We start from the raw sequence: 12883 nt of genomic DNA on the forward strand, positions 1-12883 counted from the left end.
CGTGCACCCTGAATTTAACAGCATCTTTATTTTAATAAAAGCAAAAGTGGAATTTTTCAGAAGTACTCATTCCTAATCCATACCCATTGTTGTTAGTGAATTCTTTTACTTGTGAACTTCAGTGAGAATGTTTAAGCCATGGCCATGTGTCTTGTAATAACTTTATTTCAAATGTGTAATGCTACAATCAGAGCAGTTTACTGAAAAATTGTAAATGAGGAAAAGCGGTGAGTGCTGCTCAATTCCTACACTAACAATGCATGTTTAAATTAACTATTAGTATAATATATGGAAATTGTATCAGGGCTTCAAGAAAGTAGACACAAAGATACTGTGTATATATACATAAACAAATGTGTGGGTATATATGCATACAAATAAAGCAAACAAAAATACATGCTTACATACCAAAACCAAGAAAACCAAGGAACCTAGAATAGGCGCTAAATGGACAAAGTTTCAGATGATATTAGACTATTTTTAATGTGAGAGACTATAAAGCAGTGACTTGCACACCACCACACAGGAGAGCCTGTCTCAGAGCCAGAAGCAAATTTCCATTTCCAGAATACAAACCATAAGGCCACCTGGCTCCCCATTTATTGTTGTCCCCCTGCTGCAAACTAAATAGCTTCTTGCATCGCTGCTTGAAATTACTTCTGTTAACATAGTTAGAGGAATGAGATACCGTTTTCTTCCCCTCTCTTAAATGAAGTCGTCTCTTTAGCAGCTGTCATCTCAGTAATGAGCAGAGCTACAAATAAAAGTCTTCTGCAGTCTGCAAGCAGATTTAAGTCCTAGGCTTTAACCTATGTAAAGCAACATTATGCCTTAAGCAATTCATGAGAGTGCTTCTAAAATATGTCAAAACGGGAGGGAGGATGATATTAATGTCACTTGTTTTTTTCTTGCTTTTTCATCATGATTGAAATCACACGTGAAGCTGGCGACATTGGAGCGTTATCTGTTGTACAACTGAAGACAGCATAGGGAATATCTAAGTGAAACTGTACTGAAATAACTTCTCATGTGTCTGAGTATAGATTTTTAGCAGCCTTTATTGAATGTCTTGAAGCCACTGTCCCACTGCAGATGGTACTCACTGGCGAAGGCAGTATATATTGGAACATTTTATCTAATTCCTTTTTAGTAAACTGACTCTCTTTAAAAAAAATAAATAAATACAATTGCATTTTGTCATAACACGATGCTTTGTGTTTCTTTCTTCAGGTGAAAAATGTGTTTTGTATGAAAGCAAAGGAAGGCAGAAAAAAATCAATACGCGCCTTAGTGGCTATTGGAAATGGTAAAGGGGCTGCAGGTATGTGCCTTTGCTATGTGTGAAAGATGCCAAAGTAATCGTTGCTTATAATGGGAGACTGGGAGGTGTGATGATTTGCAGGGACTTCTTACACTTGAGAAAAAATACCCTTCTTTCTACAATATTGAAATACGTTAAAGAATTATGAAAGCCTCATCTATAAAAGCAAGCTGTATAACCAAATTATACGTTCACTGGAACACTTTGTATTAAAAAAAAAAAAAGGAATTGGGAAAAGTACATGTGATTAGTGTTGGTGTATATATTATCCAAATATAAAAACAGTTTTTGTTGAACTTCAGAGTGATAGAGCTAGCCACAGGTAGGTCTTACCAGAAGGGATTGTCTATGCTACTAGTAGGTACTATTTATACTTTTTAAAAAAAAAAAAAAAAAAGTGTTCATCCATGCATTAATTCCCCGTAGCTGCAGAGTGTAGTTTGTTACTTTCAGGTCACAGGGAAGAGTTTTGCAAAATCACTTTCATGTTGGTGTTTTATTTTCATTTGCTGTAACAGTGACCGCTTTGCAGTGACCATGACTGATTCTGCGTTTTCCTGGTTGTACGTTTTCTAACTGGAATTAATATTCAAGTAGCTGATTTTTTTCCCTCTTTAGACCTCAGGATAATTCCTTGCAAGTATTACTGCTTTTAGTTACGAAGTAAGGGCTTGTTTACTGGTAGTCTCAGATAGCATGGACCATCTTGATTCAGAAACTTGTAATTAAGTTGTTAAATCAGTTTCGTTCTTACTCAGCCTCCTCGGGAAGCTTTCTTACTTTATTGAAGTTAATCCCTAACCGCCCTCCCCCCCCCCAAAAAAAAAATATATATATATAAGGGCTTCCTAGAAAAAAATATATTTATACTTCTAAGGAATTAGAATACTCAGAGACCTTTGGATCCATTCTCAGAGTAAATTCAGTGATCTGCAGCTTGACCCGTTTGTAGGCTTTTCTATTATGATTCTTTATAAAGGTCTGTTCAGCAAGCAATTGAAGTCTAAGTATAGAAATGCTGTCTGCTGCATAAAGGAAATGGGAAAATCAAAAGAAATGTGATATTATGAAAGACCTAATAATACAAGCTGTGAACAGTGACCCTTTTTCTTTCTCAGCACAGGCTGTAGGAAGAATACTGGTCAGAGGGATTCAGTTTGGTTTTGTTCTTGTGACAGTGCTATTTAAGCACGGTTCTGCTGCACAGTAGCTCTGACCAAGCAATCTCTAGAAGCAGCCAAACCGTCTCAGTGCAGCATATAAACTGGATCAATTAGCCCTTCCAAAAGGATCCCATCTGATACGATGGTAGTGCTTCATACATGTATGTTAGTGAGGTCACTCACAACAAAGATGTGGATGGCTGAGAACCAGCATGTTGTGCCACGTTCCTCTCCCCAGAAGTTTGGAAAATGCTCTAATAAGTAATTGCAATTCTTTCTTCAAGTGAAGTGCTTAATAATCTTGGTGAGAAGAGCCTCTGAGTTGGTCAGAATTGGTCTTTACAAAATGAGGAGAACAAGAATTCCACTCCACTGCTGCTACTTAAGGGGTGCAGTACAAAATAAAGTGTTGCAAGAAGAAATCCTTGTTGGCTTAGCTGAGTCAGTTATCACTGCTATGGGGAAACACAACATAGAGAAGACTGAAGTAGCTTGTGTGTTATGGTTACGAACTTTATAAACTTTACAGCTTTTTTATTTTAAAAAGAAAGGCAACTGAAAGAAAACAAAACTGAAACTTACATAAACATTTGTGTGCCTTTGAGGTCCTTCTAATAGGTCCATTGGATGGGCATGGCCAACGTGTTTGGCTATCATGTAGTAGTACAAGTGGATTAAATCCAAGGTGCAGGGAGACTTGGCCTTTTATTTCTTATAAAATCATTTATTGTACATCTCTTAAGCCTAAGCAATTGTTAAATTGATGTTTGTAATATATACAATCTTCGTGCTAGTGATATGACTGCACGTTAACAGTGCTGACCCGCTGCGTTCTTGTTTCTGCCGTTTTTATGACTCATGCTGTATACGGTACATACATTTCTTTCATGAGTTCAGTTACACAAGGCCAGGCGACGGTGACAAGTACATATTAGTACTTCATTGAAGTCACACAGCTAGGCCTTTAGATGTGGCACATTACCGAATATATAACACAGCAGTGTTGCATATTGTTAAAGCAAGAAGAGACATTCTGTAACATGCTGGTATTTAAACTTGTCACTCTCCTGAAATTTCTAAAGGCTAGCAGATATTCCATCAAGAGGTAGGAATATGAGATGCATTGTATTGGTGACAGAGTATAGGAAATTGCATTTGCATTGTTATATGTAGTAAAGAAAACTGTTTTCAATACGTATTTAAAGCATCTACCTCTTGGATGTAATGATCTCCTTTTATTATGAGCTTGCTAGATATCTCTGCCGATGGGATGTGAGAGCTTTATTAAGACAACCACATTTCCAGTTGTGTGGTTCTGTACAACTTCATCTGTTTGAAAGACTGAAGTCCGGATGTGCTCCTCAAGCAGAACTTTAACTGCTGCTTGGAGGGGAAAAGTGGAATGTGTATGTAGAGGAAGGTGTGGCTCTTGAGCAGAACATGTTGCTCTGAAAAGTTCTGCCTGCCTTTTCTTTGAAAGGTTTTTTCATGAGCATTACCACGTCATTAAAGGCTTACCATATGTGCCGAATGATTGAATTGAAGTTGCCCAAATGGTTTCTTTTTTTTTTTAATTTTCTAATCTATTGTGTGATTTTGCAATGTTAATACATTACCAATTAGCTCTGTGTGTGTATGCATAAAAGAGTATCACATTTTCTTGTGCAGGAGTTAGAAAGCGATTGAGAACTCGGTATATGGAGCTGTATTTTGGATTAGGCTCCATAACACACGGAATCCCACAACCCCTACTGACACAACAGAAACATCAAAAGACCAAAAAGAAGCTAAACCAATTGATTTGAAGTAAAATGATTTTAATTCAGTCTGTCTTGACACTATTGGACCACAGTGCTAAAAAAAAAAAAATAGGCTGTCACATCCTCTTACTTGTTCCATACAGTCAGGTGATGCCCCATTCTGAGCTGACTGCAAATACTCAAGAGACTGTGAAAGCTCTTCCACTGCTACCACAGTTCAGCTATAGGAGTAGGTCTGAGTGTCCAGAGAAGATTAGGTAGCAGTTTGGAAACTGACAGTCTTTGTTCTTTAGACATGTACTTATGCAAATGTGCTGTTCTGTTTGTAAACCTGAGTTTTATATTCTCTGTTTTTCTAATATAAACCCAGTCTCCTTCTTTGCTTCTAAGGTCTTGGAGCTGCCATTCGTACAGATGTACTTGATATGTCTGTCAGTTTCCCTTTTTTTCTTCCTTTCCTTTCAAGCTTCCTTTCCCTGTTACATGAAGCAGTCACCTCTGTGTTGTTTGGAAGAAACAGAACAAATACAAAAAAGAGTTAACTTAAGCCTTATTTGTCTTTATTTTTCCCCCCTCTGCTTTTTCAGGGTGCTGCCTAGTGTATTTCTTAGTAATAACACGGCTTTTTTCTGTCTTTCAGGTTTTGCAATGGGGAAAGCAGGTGACAGAATGAATGCTTTACGAAAAGTATGTTGATTAAAAGCAAGTACAAAATAATTTATACTGGCATTTATTTTAAGTAATCTTAAATAAGTCCACATATGTGATTTATCCATCTTGATACGTATAATGAGGTCGTCCTGCACTGACATTCTGTTAATATACACTTTATTTTCTTCCTACTCTCTTTTCTATCCCTCTTTGCTTGTTTGTTTCCATTACCTACACAGCATGCAATCTGCTTACACAGCTACTGTGTAGGAATTTTTCTCTTCCACATGCATTATGACCTTATTAAGGCTCCTTTAGACTTGAAAATATTATTTATCCATTTACATTAATCTAGTTTGTTTTAATGCTCAACTAAGCTACCAGAATAGCAATGCTAAAATACACAGCTAAAGTCATTACTATAGTGAGTAATCTTTTGAAATGTTCAATCTACTAGGAGAAAACAGTTCTTTAAATAGAACATTTTCATTTCTGTAAAGTAAATGGATTAAATGAGACAAACCTGCTTCCCAGGTTTTCTTTCTTGTTTTTTTCTATCTAGTTAACTGAACAATAATGCATTTCAAGTACTTTGCAGAAAGGTTCAAGGAAAAAATGTTTTCTTATTTTATTTGCTAGGCAAAGAACAAAGCAATACGCAGCTTACATTATATAGAGCAGTATCAGAACCACACAAGTAAGTAGTATGACTTTTTTGACTCTTTAACTTTCAACGAGCACTGAATACACTAACAAGAACAGATTGCAACTGGTTGCAAAGTACAAAACGATATAAACTAAAACGTTTTCTGGTTTGATGCATTATATTATTCTTTATGCATTATTTTGTTTCTTTAGAATGCTGTATGAAATCTTAACCCGATTGGTTTAACTTAGACAGCAGTACACAGTTTGCCAATCCCTGTGTAAAATAAATGATAGTTACCTGCAATAAATATGCAGTTTGCTCCTTTCTTTCACTCAGGTTTGTATGAACAGTTGAAAACTATGAAAAGTGTCGCTAATGTGAAAACATTGAGAGATTTATCTCCCTTCTATTCTCCTGCCTCCGCCACATTTAAAATTTGGTTACTTAATGCATAGTATTTCAGGCTTTTTAAAAGTGTGTAGGAGTAGTAGCAAGCCCAGGAGGAGGATGGGGGTGCAAGGTGTCCATGGTGTGTTCCATGGTAGCTTTTTGTTAATCCAATTTAACATCATGCAGGTCCATGTGATGTCAGATGTGGTACCAGTATACCCATTAGGTATCTTTTGAAAAAATTATGAAAGACAGTGACACATATTTGACCAAGTCACTGCATAAATAAAAATTCAGTATAATCAAACTTCATTTTACAAATAAAAACTGTAGTTATCCTTATGAGTCTATTCCGTGACCATTAATATTTCACACTAATAGGTTGGCAGGTTGATTAAAGACTGGTTGGTAGTGTCTCCTCCATGCTTTCTGTTCTGCTCAACATAAGTCTTCTCTGAGCCGTCTTCACTGTACTGCAAGAAATCAGTGTGCAGAGACTGACTCACTGAATCAGATGTGTACAAAACCCACCAGAGGAAATGAGTTTTGGGTTCCTTTTGAAGCAAAGAGAGGCAGCAAGACTAGAATGGCAAATTTCTGTGTAGAAAATCTAAGAAAACCGAAGTCTGAGGGGGAAACCTTAGATTAAAAGCTGAATTATTAGAAAAATCTCAATATGAGCAAAAGGGTTAAATTACATTGCTAGTGGAATGTGGATCATTGGAGGCATGTGGACCCTTCATATTTTTCCAGCGTAGCTTGTTTTTATGCAATAATGAAGTAGTACTCACAGATGTGTAAACATTCCTAACCTACTACAGAACTTTACCTAGATAAACTCTCCTTTTTAAAGAACTCAGAGAGGAAAACTACCTAACTCTTCACAGTTCTAAAAAAGAAAGGGACTCCTTATGTTTGCTGAGCTAAAACTTTTCTAGAGGGAAGAATGTAGCCGTAATGCCTTTCTTTTCTTCCCCCTCCAGTTTACCATGACATTACTGTGAAATTTAAAAGAACAACCATCCGCATGAAGAAGCAAAACAAAGGTAATTAAAACTACTTGGAAATTCTGAAGTTCTATTAATTACCGACACATTTATTTAATGAAGTTAAATCATGCAGTGTTCATTTACTTCAGAGATGTGTCATTTGGTGCTGTCTACTATGCCTTAAATGGTGAAGATGACCAATGGTTTTTCACTAAAAATATTTGCTGTTGACTACATGGCTTTGGTTTTGTGCATCAGGGTTTGATGCCCACCTTGAAGTTAAAAAACACTTTCAGTCCACAGTGGTAGGAAATAACTGTCAGTAGTTGCAAAGTATGGCAACTCAGCATGTCCATTGTCAACAGTTCTGCACAAGTGAAGATGGGCACCTCCATCAAGGCTTGCCTAAGCAATGCACTGATTAGACATGCCAGCAAGACACAGCAGGTGCTCAGATATTTGTTTTTTCTCCCAGGACTGTCTCCTGGTAAATGATAATAGGTGGTCTTTCATTCCATCCTATGTGATAAAAATAATATGATTAATAATATGTAGAGATGAGGAAAGTGTACTTGCCCATGGACAGGTTTCTGCTGTTGCTACTGCTCATCCTCCCAAAAAATGAACCCTGACTGCAACAGTAGAGATTTTATCTGGGGAAGTTCTGCTGTATTATGAGACAGGAAACTGAGTGAGGGCCATGGCTGCATCCCCCTCAAAGCTTTAGTCAAAAGAGATGCATAGCTTGCCATACATTGTCTCAATGGTGTGTCCTGTGTCTGATAGCTTCCTTAATGCTGACCTTTTGAAGAGACACTGCTTACTTTCCTCACCTTCAGTGCAGTTGCAATGTATGCCTTGCCAGCCAGTGACAATGATGGAGATGCATCCAGAGCAACCTTGTAAGCTGGTGTCGTGTTCTTCAGGGTTGCAATACAGAAAGTTGTATATGAAATAGTTTGGGGAGCTGAAGGTTAGCCTTTTTCTAATGGACTGCAGTTTTCAGCATGACCCGATTTACCTTCTAGGTTTTCTGTTTTGAAGACCTGTAATGGCAATAAGAGCTCATTTCTTTGCATGAATATTTCAGTTAAATCTTTTATGTACAAAGGTTTCATCTGACTTGCTTAGCCTACCTTTGCTTTCAGGATAGATAAAGCAGCTATTTTATAGAAAACAGATGTAGCTTGCTGCTGAGTGCCCTTAATTGGTCTTCTAATTTTAAAATACAACATGAAACAAATTCAACTACATAGCTAGTTGTTTGTAAATCACTTCAGATTCATTATGATGAGACCTAAATTGCAAGATTGTTTAATGATTAACTCATAATAAGTCAGAACCAGGATAATTTTCCAGTCAGAATGCTGTCATTGTGTTCACCTACTTAATTTATCAGTTCTGTAGCCTTTTGAGCAAGCTGAAGCACTGACACTTTGGACGTACCCTTTGATTTTTGTGTATCTGGTATTACTGTTCTGCACTGTCACATTAGTAACATGAGAAGCTAATATTAATGTTCAGAGTTATGTATTTTGAAAGCATCTAAAAGTGCTATGAACGTTCAACAATTTTTATTAGATGACATTATTTTGGTTCTGGGATGAGGGTTTTTTTAATCAGTGTGACAGTAATGCGATAGCACGAGCTTCAAAAAATCTTTACAAGTCAACAGGTAGAGAGTCAGACTGTCTTATTTGCATTTCTGCATTTCTTTTTGCATTTAAGGAGCTCTCAAGGTTGTAAATCAAGTAATTTCGTAGAATCGTAGAATTAGAATGGGTTGGGTTGGAAGTAACCTTAAAGATTATTTAATTCCAACCCCCTGCCTTGGCTGGGCAGGCACACCTTCCCCTAGACCGGGTTGCTGAAAGCCTCATCCAGCCTGGCCTTGAACACTTCCAGGCATCCACAGCTTCTATGGGCAGCCTGTGCCACTGCCTCACCACCCTGATAGTAAAGAATTTCTTCCCAATGGCTAATCTAAATCTACCATCTTTTAGTTTAAAGCCATTACCACTTATCCCATCACTACATGCCCTGATGAAGAGTCCCTCCCCAGCTTTCCTGCAGGCCCCCTTTAGGTACTGGAAGGCTGCTATAACATCTCCCTGGAGCCTTCTGTTCTCCAGGCTGAACAACCCCAGCTCCCTCAGCCTGTCAGTGCACTTCTGTGGTTCTGAAGGCCAGCACTGATACCCTGTAGCTGTAATTAATATGTATGAAAAAAATTAGTTATTTGTAGTTTTCACATTAGACCATCTTTTGTAACATTCCTTCTACTTGCTGTTGACATTACAACTGTATAATTATGTATGCTGAAACCTCTTGCTTTGTGCAATTTCAGCTGGCAAGTTGTTACATTCAGTTTATTCCCTGCTCCTGTACTTAGGGCACAGGCAGCGATCTCAACAAGTGGTAACAACAAAGCCCAATGTTTTCAGATTAAAGATAAAGTCACTGTTACACTTAATATCCCTTACTTTTTTCCTAATTCCTGCTAAATGGAGAAATGCCCCATCATATAGTCAGGATGCTGTTAAACAAGGGAAATCCAAGTTAAGAGTTCTATGATATGAACATCTGAATGTGAGCTTAACTCGGAGTAGTCTCTTAGTGTGGATTGAAAGTGGGTATTCTCTTTCTCACTAACTCATGTTAGTGGCTACCAAGAAAACCTCCTGTAGATTGTCTATAACAGCCTGTATTAGTTAGGAGCACTACATTTTAAATGCTTTTCTTGATCACCTTTGTATCAAAAATCAGTGTGAGAAAATTTGCTGTGTCTAAATGACCTTACTCTCTTACGTAGGCTTCACTGAATTAAACCACAGTAACACAGTTGGAGTGCCAGAGGCAAGTTAAAAAATGCCAGAGCACAACTTTTTGTTTCCACAGTTGGAGTTTTCAGTCGGAATCTTTTGCTTTTGTGTTTGGAATAAATTCTGTTCAGTGACTGATGGACTAATTCGCTGCCTTCTGAGTTTCATGCATTAACAATCTGCAGAAACCTGATTGAATTGAGGTGGGTGAAAAGCAACGATGCAAAACACCAGAAGGAAAATGCTTTAAGTCACTGAAAATGAAACTTTGGCAAACAGCCTTTCAGAGATCATTCACATGTAATTGTGTCGAAAACCTGACTTTGTATTGTAGCATAGAAAATGGTGTTTTCTCAAAAGGCAGAACAAATGGCTTTGGATGGTTATAATTTCCTTTCCGATTACAGGTTAAAAGAAAAAAGAAAGGCAATATTGGTGCAGTAAAACATGCAGCACTGGAATAGATTTTTTTTTTCCTCATTTACTCTGCAGCAAAACTGTCCTGCAGAGTGGATTAATCAATAACCTGGCTTTTCAGCTTCTAAGTAAAATACATTAGAACTATCATAAAGCGATTTATGAAGATTAATAGAGCTAGGCCACATGAAACAAGTCTCTTGGGGAACAAGAGAACAGAATTGGATTCCTCAATAAATAACCCCTTCATTAAAGTCTGGCAAGTGTAAGAAAGCATTTGCAGTTAATGCTAATGCACTATAATTATACAGTTGAGCTAATATAACACTTCCAACTGGAGATAGATGCGAATGAGATGCAAAGCTCTGTTGTGTTTGTGGATTTGGGGATATGTTTGCCTCTCCCTCCCACTCACCTACACATCCAAGTTGTCACTGTTACTGGGTTTTCTGCTTGAAGCATACTGGTGGTTGTGAGCTGTGACTTCATGGTAGGAAACCAGTTTAAATCCACCTTGTAGATGTGAACCAGGACTTTAAAGTCAGGTTTACCAGCATTAGGAGTTACCCAAGCTGTCATCCAGCACTTGTCCAGTTGGAATTGCAAAGGAAGCAGTTTTGAAGCTATTGCAAGTATTGCTTCTTGGAAGAGACAGTCTGGGTGGGAATCTGTTTAGATCCTCAACCCTTGCAAGGGATTTGTTTTAATATGCTTTTAACAACCTTCTTGCCTTGCTTCTCTGCAGATTTTTTTTCTCAGTTTTGGGAAGTACTAAAATGTTCTTTATCTGCTGAGTGGGAGAAAAATTACCTTTGTTTGGTGAATGTTCGTGGGGGTGGTGGGAAAGCTGTCTGTAGAAGACTCTTCTAAAACTGCCACTGGCACTTCTGAAAAATAATACCCAAACCTGTGGTATTAAACAGTTCTTGAGGATGCTGCATTTTTTTATGTTTTGAGTGTATAGATGGTGACATTTTTGTTCAGTTTTGCAATATGTTAAGTGGAATATATTTAGTATAAAAAGAACATGATCTTTATTTTAGCATGGCTGCAAAGATTGGGGAAAATGGTCCTTCCAGAATGATTTTACCATTTTTAAGGTATATTTGCATGTCCTAACATAATAGATTACAAACATAACTAAGAGAAGGACCTAGTTCTCTGTTTTTCCTGATCTTAGTCACGTGCTTACAGATAATCACGTAATGTCAATTTTTTTTTTCCTGCAGGTTATGGTCTTCGTTGCCACCGAGCTATTATCACCATCTGCAAACTAATTGGCATTAAAGACATGTATGCTAAGGTTACTGGATCCAAAAACTTGATTAACATTACCAGAGCTCTCTTCAAAGGACTGACACAACAGGTAGATTACACTCAGTCGTTCTATTCATTAGGTCAGGGGACAGAATGGGATTGATATTGCAATGGTTTGTGGTCAAACACATTATATTTTAGGCTTAAAACAAAGTGCTCTTTCCAAGAGCAAACAAAATCAGCACATAAGTAATTCTCCTGCAGTTGTATGAAGTTGTCCAGTCAGAAGCGTTCCACAGCTAAGTGCCTCCAGGACACATCTTAATTTCTGGGCTTTATTTGTAGTATTTTTGGTGGCATTGGAATAAGCATGGGCAGAGGCCACAACCAATATTGTGTATCATTGCTCCTGAAGCTGTCTCCTAGATGATTTAAACTAGGATCAACCAGAAGCAGGAAACAAAGCAGCCTTGCCTCTAAGGTTTATTAGCCTGAGACTTCTTCTAATCATCTTTTCTCTTTCCTGCTCTTCGTCTGCCCCCAGGAAACTCACCAACAGTTAGCAAACGAGAAGAACCTCTACGTTGTGGAGTTCCGGGAGGAGCAGGGCCCACTGCCCATCGTTGTAGCACTGCCTGAGGGGACCGTCCGTGAGGATCCTGAGCCTGAAGATGATGTTCCAGACACTAAGTTGGAGTGGAGCGAGGTGAAAGAAGCTCAGGGAATGAAGAAATCACCCTGGACAAATGTCAGGCAGAGAGTATGGTGAAAGATACAGTACATCTTTCCTTGCTGCTCAGAGATGCAGCTGTAAAAGTCCAGCCCAGATGGGTGGGTTGTCTAAGCTTACATATCAGAGGAGTGCACCGATAGGTCTCATGCCATTCGTGTTGCTGCTCCCATTGCTACCATTCAGTAACACCGTTTGCTTTCCCACAACTCTTCCCACCACTGTCCAGCTAAGGACATTCGGGAGGAAACAGCCAGTGGACATGACTTTTACTTCAAGCATGCTTTTACTTGATTCCTGAAGATGATGCGTCATGAATAGGTCCTGGAGTTTCATTCACTTTGGGAAACTACTGATTGTGGAAGCAATAAAGAATCCTCAGAATGAGTTTGGTGTGGGTTAGTGTCTTATTTGCAAAATGCTGATGTCTGGGAGACCTTGAAGCAAGCATTTCTCTCCATAGGCTTGTTCCAAGTGGTGGGGCAATTGAAATCAGAAGATAGAAGGTAGGGGAGGGGGGAAAGGGAGGTGGGCAGCAATGGGATATGTGTAAACACTAGTTTGCAAGTGGGGGAGTTCCCCAATTGAAGCAGAGCCTAAATATCTGAGGGCAAGCAGCTGTGAGAAAAATCTCAAACAATTTTCTTCAGACAGGATCTTCTGTGAAGCTATTTTATTCGTGATTGCAATAGTGGGCATCCTGCCAGTTAGGAGTGCATTATAGTAAACAAACC

General features: G+C 38.3%; 1 protein-coding gene across 5 annotated transcripts in view; it reads left to right on the plus strand.

Moving 5' to 3' along the window:
* Positions 1 to 12536, plus strand: part of MRPS5 (mitochondrial ribosomal protein S5) — a 44327-nt gene extending 31791 nt beyond the window's left edge. For all 5 annotated transcript variants that reach the window (XM_084515511.1, XM_084515509.1, XM_084515508.1 and 2 more), the window contains exons 6-11: positions 1231 to 1321; positions 4885 to 4931; positions 5535 to 5592; positions 6918 to 6980; positions 11392 to 11528; positions 11964 to 12536. In XM_084515511.1, the coding sequence (XP_084371637.1) occupies positions 1231 to 1321; positions 4885 to 4931; positions 5535 to 5592; positions 6918 to 6980; positions 11392 to 11528; positions 11964 to 12188 (621 nt within the window). In that variant the 3' untranslated portion in view covers positions 12189 to 12536. The remainder of the gene's footprint in view (positions 1 to 1230; positions 1322 to 4884; positions 4932 to 5534; positions 5593 to 6917; positions 6981 to 11391; positions 11529 to 11963) is intronic.
* Positions 12537 to 12883: the final 347 nt, after the last annotated feature.

The sequence above is a fragment of the Aythya ferina genome, assembly GCF_964211825.1.
Source record: "Aythya ferina genome assembly, chromosome: 3".
Classification (NCBI taxonomy): Eukaryota; Metazoa; Chordata; class Aves; order Anseriformes; family Anatidae; genus Aythya; species Aythya ferina.